Source organism: Leptosomus discolor, chromosome 1 (genome assembly GCF_034619465.1).
Source record: "Leptosomus discolor isolate bLepDis1 chromosome 1, bLepDis1.hap2, whole genome shotgun sequence".
Taxonomy (NCBI): domain Eukaryota; kingdom Metazoa; phylum Chordata; class Aves; order Leptosomiformes; family Leptosomidae; genus Leptosomus; species Leptosomus discolor.
In genome coordinates this window covers 17,910,573-17,924,436 of record NC_141391.1, presented here as the reverse complement: position 1 = coordinate 17,924,436, position 13,864 = coordinate 17,910,573, and the positions used below count along the sequence as shown (strand labels likewise).

At 43.4% G+C, this 13,864-nt stretch overlaps 1 protein-coding gene across 1 annotated transcript; it reads left to right on the top strand.

The window, feature by feature from the left end:
* Window positions 1–12,951: 12,951 nt before the first annotated feature.
* SLN (sarcolipin) lies at window positions 12,952–13,047 on the top strand. Its single transcript, XM_009949016.1, has one exon. It carries the CDS (start codon window positions 12,952–12,954, stop codon window positions 13,045–13,047), a length of 96 nt encoding a protein of 31 aa, XP_009947318.1.
* The last annotated feature ends 817 nt before the right edge of the window (window positions 13,048–13,864 follow it).

Genomic DNA, 13,864 nt, shown 5'->3' with positions numbered 1-13,864 from the left:
GAATACGCCTCTGCTTGGCCACTTCTTGCAAGCGGATTTAATACTCTCTTTTCTTAGGGCAATGCCAGGGCAAGACCATCTTTTTCTTCCAAGTCAAATACTTTGGGAGAGAGTAGGAAGGCAAGGGCACGCACAGTTATGCCTCTGGGGGGGAGCAAGCAACCTCCTTGGCTCAGAGTATCCCTCGCATCCTGACCCCCCTTGTACACACACACACTCACTCCCTCACTTCTCCATTGCTCCTTGGCTGACATTGCCCCAGCACCTCTCCTTCTCTCAGGCTATTCATACCGAAGCCACATGCTGGCAAATCTTAGTAAACAATTGGCGCAGAACCAATCATTCCTATTACAAGGAGGAATGCACATAGAAAACGGCACGAGCTAGCAAGGTTTGCATGCCCTTATTGCCCAGGTAATCATCAACAACATCAACCCCTGCCAGCGTGTCAGGGTGGAAAAACTGAACTTTACTCAAGATAATAAAGCAACATCCCTCTAATGTTTCCTGGGATAATGAGTCTCTTGTCTGACCTGGCACAGATTGCCACTTCTCTCCAAGAGTGTAGTGAGCCCTACAGGAACTCTGCAGAGGATCAGAGAATGGTTCTCTGGCTGCTCCTGCTGAATTAGAGATACTTTTGTTAGCCGGGGTTGACACAGGTCAATCTCATGTCATCCAGCCTGAGCGGTCTGTGAGGTGTCAGATGGTTGGCAGATCCTATGGGCAAAGTACTGATTTTGTTAATATTATCAAGCCAAGCCAAAGAGCATACTGACCTGCGTCCCTGACCCTCTCTTGCAGGGAAGAGTTACGAGGAGTAGGAATTCACGGTTGCCTCTGGTTTAGCCAGACCTCCTATCTGGAAAGTGTCTCCTATGATCCACAAAGGTCTGGAAGATGGCAGTCAAGAAGAACTGGAAGAGACTTCAGAGGGGCAGATGCCAGAGGTGACTTCAGCCAATGCTTTCAACACAGTGCTTTCAACCACACAAACTGGCTAGCACCAAGCAGTGTACCCAAGGGTGGAGGGAAGGTGCCTGGCTCCAGCTTCCATAAACACTGACTCTGCACTGGCTGGTCTGTTGATCCAGAGAAAGCTGACAGCTGGTTTGGTAGTGCCCAGGTCTGATATTAGTCGTTGCCAAATCAAGCCCTGGGTGGGTAAAACAAGTAGTTTCCTGTTTTAGAGAAGGGAAGGAATGATAATGTGTTGGTAGAGGGTATGATCCTCCCAAGGCAAGGTATGACAGCTGAGCAGGGAGCGGATGTCCTTGGTTTTTTTTTCTCTTAGCCATATCACACTCAAGTCTGTAGGCATAAATGTAGGTGTCTGTGTACTGCTCACTTGCTGCTGTCTGCAGTTGTATACCCTCAGGTAACAAAGCCTCCATCTGCTCATGCCAAGATGTGTTAATTGATTTTGTAGAAAGCAAAAAGTGGATGTAACTGTTCATCAGTGACGCACAAAGTGGGATTACTAAGACAAGAAGAAGGCAAGGGGTAATTATCACAAACAAAAGAGGAAGCTTAACCTTACTCTTGTAGATATCTAGTGGTAAAAGACTTTGTTCCCAATACGTTACCGGCCAGTAGGCCTGTTAAAAGTTGCTTTTCGCTCTTAACACTTGTCTTGTAAAAAGCCCAGACAAACATATGTCTAGTGAAACATTGGGAGAGCAACCTCCAAATGGTTAATTGTAATCGATGTGGATTTTGACCAAGCAAGAGGAAAGAAGGGCTGGGGGAGCCCAAGTTGAAGATGCTGGTTTGGGCTGTTCCACAATTTGGCTTGTCAAAATTTTTTCTGGGTTAGATCCTGACAGTCCCTAAAGCTCAGCTGCCTTTGGTAGCCTGGAGCAAGCATCTGGGTCCTGGAGAGGGAGGAGGTTGCTGGATTGTTGAGAGTATCTGTGTCTGACTTCTCATTTATTCCATAATAGTACAGTGCACTGAGAAAGAGCAACAATTTCTTTTCATTAATTAGATACAAAACTTCAGACAAGGTTCATTTCAGATTTCATTCCACTCACCCAGTGGATGATGTGATTAGAAAGTCATGAGGGACCTCTTGACTCTCTTTGGCTATGTGTAAACACCTCAAAGATGAAGGGTGAATCAGTGCTGAGTAGGGATCTGCTCCTACTTTCCCTCCCTATCATGTCATTCCAGCCCTTATTAGCTCTGTTTGTCCTAATGAACACAAAGCAATGCCGCCATGTGCTTAGGACTCAGTCCAGCCCCAGTTAAAACTCATAGCAAGATTCCTCTTGAATTCAATGGGAGAAGGATGAGATCCCTCATGGGCTGACGAGCTCCAAGCAAACATCAGTAGGAAGGAAAGTTGGTTAGAACATGGCTACTTAAATTAAGATCATGTTTGCTATTCTAGTTCATATTTTTCTCAGGAATCAATTACTTATTTGGGTTGCTATGGTTACTCGGTACTGTTATGCAAACCAGCTCAGCCTGTCGCTGGAATGCTGGATGTGGGCAATTTGAGAAATGAACACTACAAATGCTACATTAATCATGCCAGAGCTTCTCCAGCTGCCTGAAACCCATAAAAACAATACTGCTTGTGCTGACGGGTCCCTCTCACTTGGTTTTGGTTATGGAATAAAATTTTTTAATATGAGGATTGTGGCTTTTCTCACCAGAGTGAGGCTGATTGATATTGGCCTTGTATTTGTCTCAATAAATAAAACAGAAACGTGAGTGTCAACGTCTCTCTGCAGAGGGTCCTTCTGGGTGTGGTGGGCCAGCAGAGCCATATTTTTGGCACTGTTTACTGGCAGTTTATCCGTTCATTACACCCATTTATGTTTGTAGAGCACACCTATATCTTGCAAAAGCATTAGGTTTTACAGACTTGTTGGCTTCCCCCTGTCTCAGGCATCACTGGAGTAACTGAGAGTGCTTGTCTACAGCCAGAAACTCAAACTACTGTAAAAACCAGTATCTAAATGATGACTGCTAAAATACGCTCATACCAGGCCTCATGCTATGAAGCATTTGCAGAGATAAGCTTCCGTTTTTGTTTAAATTCAACGATATTCATGGTTCTGATACAGATATCCAACTTAGTGTGGTTTCTTCTACCAGTCATGGGCTGAACCCAGAGGTCATCCCCACGCATCCTGTTTGCAGACCCCCGTGCTTACTTTTGGTGGTTTCTGTCTGGAAGTGTGCTGCTTCCTATCCACCTCTCAGCTTCATAAGCCCAGAAGCAGGGCAGATGCTTTCTATCTGTTGGTTTTCTTCCTTTTTTTTTTCCCCAGACAGGGTCTGGGTTATGGCTTCAGCTTGCTTGTTCTTTTCTCATGCTTCTCTGAGCATCCCTAGGGAAGGCCACAGATGCCTTTCCATGTTCCCGGGGATGGGCTCTCTGTCTTCTCATGGTGGATGCTGGACTATATAATCTACCCACTGCTGGTAGGTACTTCCTGATGATTTTCTAGCTGAGAGGGTGATGTCCCACCTTGGTGTTTTGTGTTTTTGTTTTTGTTTTTTTTTTCAATTGAACCAAGCTGCACCATTTTGTCAAAGAGTTTGCTATTGGTGTTTTTAAAGTGGTGAGAATGGAAGGGAATAAAAACTTCTCCTAACACGTCTGAGCATCACCCAGAATTTGTTGCTTATTTGGCTTCCCAAAGGTATTTGAGGGCTCGGTTTGACCAAGGTTTATCCAGAATTTCAGAGTTTGTCCTTTGTTGGACTCATGTGGTGCTGTCAAAGGATTTGTTTCCCAGGTGCACACAGAGAATTCCCCCTGCTCCATGCCTTTCAGATGGTGTATGCACAGGCTGCTTAACTGCAGCACACTCTTCAATAGTCCCTGTCCTTCAGAACAGCCCCCATCACCCTGCTGGGGCATACCCCTATCCGGGTCTTTATAGACAACGAGGAATGGTTAACACTTCTCTGTGGCTGCCACAGCTTTGTCATGAGGATTTGGGCAAGATATTATCTGAGGAGAAAGAGTGCTGCACCCGCTCCATGACATCTGTGTTTGTTGTTCTGTGGTAAATACGAAGCATCTTCTCCCACAGAGAAGGAGGGACCACACACCACACCTGGGGGAAGGGCAACCACACAGATGAGCAGCTGTGCAGCTTGCATGCTGCAGCAGAGCTGGGCTGTGAGCTTTCAGAAACAGTTTCATCGGCCCACAGCCCTGTAAACCCACACAAACACTGTCAGCTGAAAGTGCCAGGGTGTGCTGGCACAACAGCTGGTGGCTGCCTAGTAACTAAAGGCAAACCTTCTTTGCAGGGTGTATTTACAGGCTCCCTTATAAATGACTCTGGAGATTTAAGAACTCACACAACAGCTGTATAAGTTAGAGCTGAAAGCTTCTCACATAGCAGTAGTGTTGATAGTGTTGATCACAGAGATAAAAATTGTATTTCTGCATGTTGCCAGGACATAGTTTATTAAAGACTCACCTCTTTTCATGTAGGAGAACTAAGCAGGCTGTGAGCATACAGACACCTTTCTCTGGATTAGAGTAAGGGGAGAATCTGCCTGACATCAGTGGCAGCTCATGGCCAAACTCCTACTCAGAAATAACTTTACAGTAACTTGCCCCTTTTTTTTTGCGGAGATAAGCACCCTGTCTTTGCTTATACAACCACTTACCAGGCTGCAACCAACAGGCTGCAAGTTCACAGCCACCCTCATTGCTTCGTGTCCATTCCTGTTCCAGAACGGCTGGATCCTTTGCAGGAGACTTTTGACATGTTGATAGCTACAAGGGCATCAAGCAGTCTTGATGCAAGAGCACTGAACATTAATGCCTGAGTACAGAAAGCTGCATTTCTCTGCCTATGCCTCTGACCCTCCTGCACAAAAGTCTTTCCTCCACCACCTGTAGAAATTTCCTCCACCACTAAGAAATTAGTTAAAAAAAAAAGATTGATTGTGTTTCTGATTTGAATGTGTTCTTCTTCCTCTGCAGCTTTTAACATCAGTCCCTCTCATGTATTGCCCTACTAGTTTGCAGATTGTTTTTTCTTTGAACAAATGCCAACTAGATTTTTTCTCTCTTCCCTTAACACACTGTGTCTGCAGGCAGAAGTCTGCTAGTTCAAACATAAACCCCAGAAATGGCATCCATTGCCAACAGAAACTTTTACTGATGTGGCAAAGGTCATGAATGCTCTGCTCCTGAAGATGTTGCTGGTGCAGGGGCCCATAGCTGTAGGGGCTCATAGCTGCAGGGGTTTATCATGCACTTGCCTGCTCTGTCTGCCCAAACTGCAGCTCCATTCAGCAGCACGTTTTTAAGTTCTAACAGTGTGGAAGAGTGTGGCCACAGTAATCCGCCCCTCTGTGACCTTGACCCTGATTGATGAAATTAGCTTTACAGACAGTTAAGCTCAAAAGCCTCTCCATAGCTTCCTCCAATACTGGCTGGAGAAGGGAGCGCAGTGGGAGCATATCCCAGTGCATAGCCATGAATCCCCTACTAGCTTTTTGTTATCTTCCAGGAGAAACTCATTAACTGCAAGGTCTGATGTTTAGCATCACCGGGATAAATTGCCTTTTAATGTCTTTTCTTAAAGACCAGTGAAAGTTGAAGGCTGTGTCCCAGAATTCAGTTCCATTCAGAACAAGTGGGAGAATGTATGAGCTGAGATGTATGAGCTGAGATCTATTTTGGCTAACTTTCTACAGCATTTCTGTGTTGTTTCATGTCTGATATTTAATCTCCTAAATGCTATTCACTGTTGTGATTGCCTCTGGGTGACTGGGTCACTGCTGTTGCAGGTGAATTGATGTTTTCTTCGCTCTTGACCTGACGTTTAAAGTAGTTTTGAGACAGACAGCTACAAAAGACTGAAATTGAGATCTCCTTCTCTTTATCATTCTTGTCTTATCTCTCATTTGTAGTGCCTTAGAAGTAATTTCAGGTTGTCTTCTTTCCCCATTGTGTTCACAGCTGCACATGATCTTTTATTGGTCTAACTGCATTACCACACAGGTTTGTAGTTTGGCTCATAGTACTGCAGCTTTTGTCCAGTTGAAAATGTTGTACAGAAATAAAAGGTGTATATTCTGACTCTAGGCTTGTTGTGAAAAGAAGTCTAAAATTACTAAAACTAAAAATGAAAGCAATAAAATAAGCCTAATAAAAATATGATAAGAACAAGTCTAAAAATAAATGAACTCTGATAGACAGCAAGGGACTATGGCCTGGCAACAATTGTAAATGTTCGTGTGACTTGTGACCCGTACTTTGGTTATTGTAATCTTTTCTTTCCTTGTTATCCTGGACTTCTCTGGTCATATTAATCTTGCATAACTCTGAAGATAAAAAAGGCAAATACCTTCCAGAGAACTGTGAATGTGTATTTTATGTCAGATAAATTGCCAGTTGGAGGTCTCTTTCTTCCCACCAATGGTAGTGTGATACTGATATTGGAAGAGAATAATCCCACCTACAAAACACTGAAAAATAGTGATGATTCCCTGCCTGCCACACATTCCCCGTTGTGTTCCTTTTGAGGACTGGCCTCGCTAACAAGTCAGCATGAAGCAAAGCTGAACATGTATGACAGCCTGTAAGAGGGAGTGATGTGATCATTAACATTTGGAAGTCTTCTTCACCAATATTTTCAGTGATTTCTAGAAGGATGAGATTGGTAAGCAGCAAACATCAACAATATGGTGCAAGATGTTCTACTTCCACTCTCCACACCCAGCATGTAAATCCTTAAGATGCTCACTGTGCTGACATCTCACCCTGGAGACACTCTCCATAGGTGCTTACACTTTCTATCACTGAAACTCCCTAAGACCTGAAAGCCTAGCCACGGCAGGCGGTTAGCTCTCTACCTTGTGCTTCTGTTGTTGTGCAGTCCTTTTCCCATCTGCCCTGAGGGAGAACAGAACTAATCCAGATCTTCACATCCCATGTGTGTCTATCACAGTGGTCCTGCTGGGAGAATGAAGGTATAGTTTGCTGCGGTTTGAAGAAATGACAGTCGGTGGCCTCTGAGGATTTGTTCAAAGCTGTAGATGGTGAGATGCAAGCAAATGCAGCTAGTAACTACTTTTGTGTCTGGGTGCTCTGAATATCTAATGACTTCTCCTTTGCTTCTGCTGATCTGATGTCCCTGCCCATTTTGGGACCTTCAGGTTTTTTTACACTTCAATAAGCCCCAAAGGACATACTGATGCTAATGTAAATGTCATATGAACTGTCTGTCAGGCTCTCCTGATCTGCTGGATAGGCAGTTTTACACACAACTAATGCATGGCATCTCTGGGCAGGGACACTGTGCACTGTTGTCTTTGGATGATGAAGAGTCCTATTCCTTGCAATGAGAAAGGATCTAAACAGTGCCTACCCGTTTAGCTTTCAAAATAAAAGGCTAGAAGGCTTAACTCAGAGACAAGGCTAAAACCACTTGTGTCTAAGTAGACTGCGGTGTCCCTCTGCAACCCCAGGAAAGGTACTTGGCTCTCAAACCATGACAGCATTTAAGACTTGCTTTGACCTGTAGTATTCTCTATCAGCTAACTCAAGCAACTGCCTACTCTGTGGCTGGTTTGAATCTTGTTCTTGGGAACTCACATAGATTCATCTGCTAAAAACATAGACCTCTGCCACCTGGCAAAGTCCACCCTTCCTAGCCACCCGCCCCAACTCCCTTCAGAGGTAGTCAGTAAGATCTGTGGAGTTTAGGGAGGCTGACCCTGCAGCGGACATCTACAATAGGCAGATGACTTGAATGTATTAAGTGCGTGCCTTGTTTTCCTTCACTAACTCTTTTAATGGAGCCTATGCTGACTGGTTCTGTGGGAGGCTCTGTGCTGTAGTCACATAGCCATCGCGCTGAGAGCCATGGGTCTCGCCTTCCTGGCAGATAGGATCCTGCTACGGGAGCCTCAAATAAGGTGTGGCAATATTCAGGCTCCTTTGTACATCTTCAGCTTTTTGTGGAGTGATTTTGTCTCTTTAGAAGTTCTGTAAATCATCAGATTTAAGATCTGTTGAGCAATCTTAAGTGTTTTTTGTCTTCAGTTCCCATAGAGAGACATGATAGTTACCTGTGAAATACATACTCTGATTACAAGTACAGTACGTTGCTGCAAACTTGGGTTCATACAGATAAGATAAGCTTCAAGTGAGTCTTCTAGGAAGACACTTGTGATTACACTACACAGCAGGTGCCAATTTAAAAAGGAACCAATTACTAGCAGATTTCAAAAATATATACTGCACTTAGTGAGAAAGGTAATGCAAAAACGAACACAATCTGCTCTAATTATTTAAGAATGGCTTTGAAAGATTATGTGTTACTTGATTAGTAGGCTAGAAAGAACTTGAGATAGTCACAGCAACTTTAAATATAGACTAGAGCCTTAAGTTTGAGTATGCGAGGCACGAAGAGGGAGCTTTGGCATGGGCCATGTGAAAGCTGAGAACATCCAGATCTGTCAGAAAAAGAAGAAAAAATAAAAGTGCTAACGAGAAAAATACTCGACACAGTATCTAAACCTCTGGGCTAGTGTTTAAAGCAAAACTATTCAGTTCAATCTCTTTCTCTCTTTCTGCTTTGCTAATCGATACTAAATCACTTGGTTAAATAAATCATCCTTTTAAAGATACGGCCTTTAAGGTCTTTGGGCTCTTTTTTCATAAAGAGCAGGAGTATGGGGTTTTGAGGTGAGTCAGAAGTTTCAGCCTCTGGCAACTGCAGACTCTAATCTATGGTGTATTAAAGTCAGATGTTCAGACACTGGTTGGATAGTATATTCCACAGCTTAGGCATATTTATTGGACCCTCTGTTCAGTCCTAAGTCCTTTTTTTCACAAGCCTTTGTGTGTATGTGTGTGTATATATGTAAAAATATATAGGAACATTCTGTCAGATGACATCAAAAGTAAATGTAACATAATTTGGCTCTTCTAAAGTTACTAGAGTCTAGCTCTGTCAATCAAAAAAAAATTCTTAGCTAGTTGTTCTCAGTTCTAGCAAATGAGCTGCATTCAAATTGCTGATAGGTTGAGGAAAGTTACTTTCTCTGCTATATAAATATCTGAATTTTCTATTTCATTTTTGTAATGCTGAAAGTATGTAGGATGTTGTGTAGAGAAGCTCAACTATGAAGAAGTTGCCTGGTCTAGAACTATTCACAGAATGAGCAGTCACAGCTGCAGGAACAGACCATAGTGTTGAAGTGACACCCTGACAGCACGACTAAGAGGGAGCCATAAACCCAGCCTTGTTTGTAGTCCAAACCTAGCAGTCCCAATAGGCTGAATCCCAGGAGTTTGAGGATATTGAGGCAAAGATCACGTTACATTCACTGTGTTTTTATATGCTTCCCCCAGATTTCCCTACCAGCCAGTATGTTATGTTTGATGAACTTTTGTTCTGGTGCACTAATGAATTCTTGTGATTCTGTATGCTCTTCTGTGGTCTTCTGTAAGTTGCATAAAAAATGAAAGAAGTACCTGTGCCTATAGAGAGGAGTTAGGGCATTTATCAGGTGTGCTGATTAATGACATTTATAGCACTGTTTCCCTGCTTTGAAGAATGAAATTTTTCTAGCTGTCATGGATGAAGTCCAAGAAGAAGGAGGTGAGCTGGGACAGAGCAGGAAGGGACTCACTGTCAGTGTGGAAGTACAGGTACAGGTCTGGGGACCAGGGTTTCAGTTAAAGAAAGGTATTTTTTGAGTTTTCTGTTGACAGAGAGTAAAATAAATCCCAAGATCTCCAAGATGTATAGCCCAAAGGGAATATTTGGGCACTGATTTGGAGCATTTAATAATTAGGATCAATGGCACTCAAATGTTTGTCCCTTTTACTGGTGGATATTTATGTGATTCCAGGTGAAGTGGATCAGCCATTGCATGAGAAATCCAAAGATTTCTGTTTCAGAACGTTCCAGAGAAGGGAATAGCCTAGGGCAGGTTCATGGCAGACATATACCCTCTTCCCTGGGGCTGAGGGAGAGCATTTTGAGTCTGGATTTCCCAGATCCCCTGTAAGTGCAGGACAGGTTTTCCTTGAGAGGATGACCTTTGTGGCACAGCAGAGCAGAGCATGCATTGCAATAGGACCCTGCAAACCTACTTAGGCATCTCACGCCTGAAAGAGTTAAGCCTATGCTCTTTCATCTGTGTGTTTTAGCACAGGACTCCCATGCAGCACATGTTGCTTTTGTGAACGTGATGCCTGGGTATCTAGGAGGGCAGCAGCAAGGCAGTCAAGCCAATCAAAGGGAAGATTTCTACAGTTCTGGTCCCCCTCCTGCCTCCAGTGATTGAGTGGGGAGGCTATTTAGGGAGATCATCCAGAAAACTCCAAGCAACCCTCCCCTCCACCCCCCTGGTTACCCACAGCTATTTGTTTTGTTGTGTTTTTCATCCAGTTGGTTTCCAGCCAGCCAGCCTCCCTCACCGGGGACATCGCACCGTGACGCCAGTGCCTGCGCTGGTGAAAAGGGAGAAACCTGGGAGCTGATGGAGGGGGACTGTCACAGCAAACTTGGATACCCTGAGCTACAGTACCTCCCAGCATGCCCAAATATAACTATACAAAAGACATCAGAATCAGTAAATAATCTGCATGCTATATGTCATCCGGTGTTTGGCAGTGAGAATAAGGCCAGTGTTATGGATAGCTTTAGACACTTAAATCTGATCAGCATCCTCATGCTTATCTGGCAGCACTGTGTTGCAGAAGCGACCTCTCTGACTTCAGTGGAAATATATCATTCATCTGAAGCAAAGGCTCCAAGCAGGGGCAAACCCACAGCAGTGCAAGGCTGGCAGAGTGTGCTCTCGGTTCAGTCCAGCCTGTTCTGCTGAGACTCCTTCAACTGTATCAGTTTAGAGGAACCAAATAGCCATTTCTTTTTGTTCACATATATAGCATGTTCTAGCAGTGTCTTGGGCAAAGATAAGGTGATGTGGGGATTACAGCTATCTAGGCCACAGAGCAGTGTGCTTTCTGGGAAGAAATGCTGCAGGGTGGCAGAAATATTTCTCTGTATGCTCAGGCAGATGGAGCATTCACGTCAGCATTGAAAATCGATGAGGGAAGAGCATGGAGGTGAGTCAGTGTCTCTTTAAAGCAATGGATTGTGCTTGTCAGACCTCCTACTCCCAAACTTTTCTATCCAGCAAACGATCCTGCATATCAGTAGTCTGTATTCAAATGCAAAGAATTTTTTTCTGCTATTCACTTTCTTTCAAATGCATATGAGCTTGAGAAGCTGTGGGGGCTATAGGTATATGACAGCAACAGCTGTACTGTGCTTAAGAAGGTAAATATGTAGACAGTTTTCCATACCCTGCGAATGATCTTGAGAGATCCTGAATTCTGCATGCAGACTTCTGCAAGTGGCTCTTTCTTTCCTTTTCTTTTCCCCACTTCGGGGAAGAAACCAAGGGCCAAAAGAAATTCGCTGTCAAATCCCATTGACTCCCAAGGGCTGCGTACAGCTCTGCTCTTAGCACAGCACCACGTCAGAAGAACTAAAAGAAGCAAATCAGCCCACAGAGCCCACTGCATAAACAGCCTTAACCAAATCCTGCAGCCCAGCTTAGCCCTTTTAAGATATTTTGGGGGTGATGTCAGCACCTGGGTTGCCAATGCACTTGTTGCTCTCCTCCCTCAGCCTACTTTAGTTCCCACACAGGGACGGGGCATCCAGACCGAGTGGGAGATAGGCAGAAGCTTGCAGGGAAATAATATCTGCAGTGACCCAAAGTCCAGAGACAGAACCACTGGGCTCTGTTTACCTCCTCAAGGTAAAAAATACTTGGCTTACTTATTAGGTCAGATTTTCTCTTGTCCAAGGACATAGGAGGCTGGCAAAACAACTTGGGAATGTAGGAATTTGTTAACTGCATGCACTGGGCTTTTAATAGTTAATCTGCAAACTAAAGCACTTTCTATTTAAACTCTCTGTCTTCATGCTGGTATGGTCCCAGAGCTTCTCTTGTTTGCACCATGGATGTTACAGCCTAATCTGGCTTCTCTGCTGAGATTTTGATTGTGTGGCTGAAATTCTTTGTCTAGAGTTTATGCCTCATTTTTTTAAAGGTTTTTATTTCATTTACATGGCATACAGATGGGATAAGTGCATGGTATTCATGATAAAGTATTCTCATTTCTCTGCATGAACTCCAAAACCCTATAAAATTCAAAAGTTGATGTGATAAAGTAAATAAAACCAATAACCAACAGAAAAGTTTTCGAATACAACTCAAATGAGATTTCTGAAGAGATCTATAGCAGCTTCAAAGTGCAGGAAAGCCATAAGGTTCTTGAGAAAATACTATTTCATCCATAGGATTAACTCACAAAATCTCTGAAGTTCTTCAGAAATGGAAACGTATAACCTTAGGTTATCCTTGTACTTTTAGTTGTAACATAAATAATTCAGATTTATTAGTATTTCTTTATAAAAGAATAGTTTGCACCTGGTTTCTTTAAAAAATGAAAATATGCAAACAAATATAGGAATTTAAAGAACTCTAAACAGTGGTATATTTACAATGTATATCTGTTGAAAGTAATAAATGGGACTTGAGCACCATTCATTTGAAAATGCTTGTACAAAGCAGTGCTAATTTCCACAAACTGCTCACCTCTGCGCTGTGTATTTTGGGGTGACACTGAGAACGCTCCTTGTCAGATGCTAGAAATTGAAGAAGGTGATAAGCTGCCAGAGACAGCTTTTACTTTTTAGTGTCCCCAGTGCTTACCAACTTCTAGCCACTGAAACAACATTTATTTACACCAATATAAATAGCTCTGCTGAACCTGCCACCTTCATGCATCTGTTCCTCACATATTTTTCTTTTTCCTTGAAAGAGCCCGTGACCTGAAGGTTGAGCTCAAGGACGCTCCCAGGCAAGTCACTGAAGTTTTCCCTTCGCTCTACCTGCTGACCTCTGCTCTCCCCTGATTACTCCTGAAAAATGGAGCGATCCACACAAGAACTTTTCCTCAACTTCATGATTGTCCTGATTACAGTATTGCTCATGTGGCTCCTTGTGAAGTCTTATCAGGAGTAAAAGACAAACAGAAACTCTGGGAGGTGATTTAAGTGTGTGTCTCCACAGACAGAAGTAACACCCACAGCACACCGCTGTGATTAGCTTTCAGTCAATTGAGGATGTTGTGAAATCTTTTTTTTACTCTCTCATATCTGTTGCCTATGCTAAAACTTGTGATGGGTCTATGACTGTGTAATTATTTTATTCTGCAGTGATCCAGCTGTAAAATGTAAAATGCAAGATCCTTAGGAACTGTTCAATGTGGCTGTCTCCTCCGGTAGTTACTGTGAATGGTGCAGCCCCCTGCCCGCTGCACCGGCTTGTTTGGTGTCGGTGTTAGGTTCTTGAGGATATGAAACTGCAGTATGCAATGTAACCGTCTGTATTAACCAGCACAAGAGGCACAAGCTCGCTTAGCAGAAAGGAATGTGAAACCTCTACTTTCACTTGCCTGTTTCACTTAAATAAAGAACATGTAAAACCATTTTTTGTAGCATTTTTTATCTCTCTCATGGCCTGACTGCTGTTTACTGAGAGGTCTGCCGATAATCATGGTACAGTGCACTGTGCGAGTCTGGGGGTTTGCTTGTTCCTCCCATCTGCATTTTTATTTGTATTTTTAAAAAAATTACTGTAGAGTAGAAATCCTGTAGCTTAACAGATGTGTAGCCACATGAATGAGCTGTTCAGGTCACTTTTTTGTCCAGGGTGACTTACACCATTGATGTCTGTGGACTGGGACTTCAAAGAGAACTTCTGTCCTGTCCCACCAGGGCATTGTCAATAACTGCATTTTCTGAAGTTGGCTTTTGGGCAGGGATTCCCAGGATCCTAT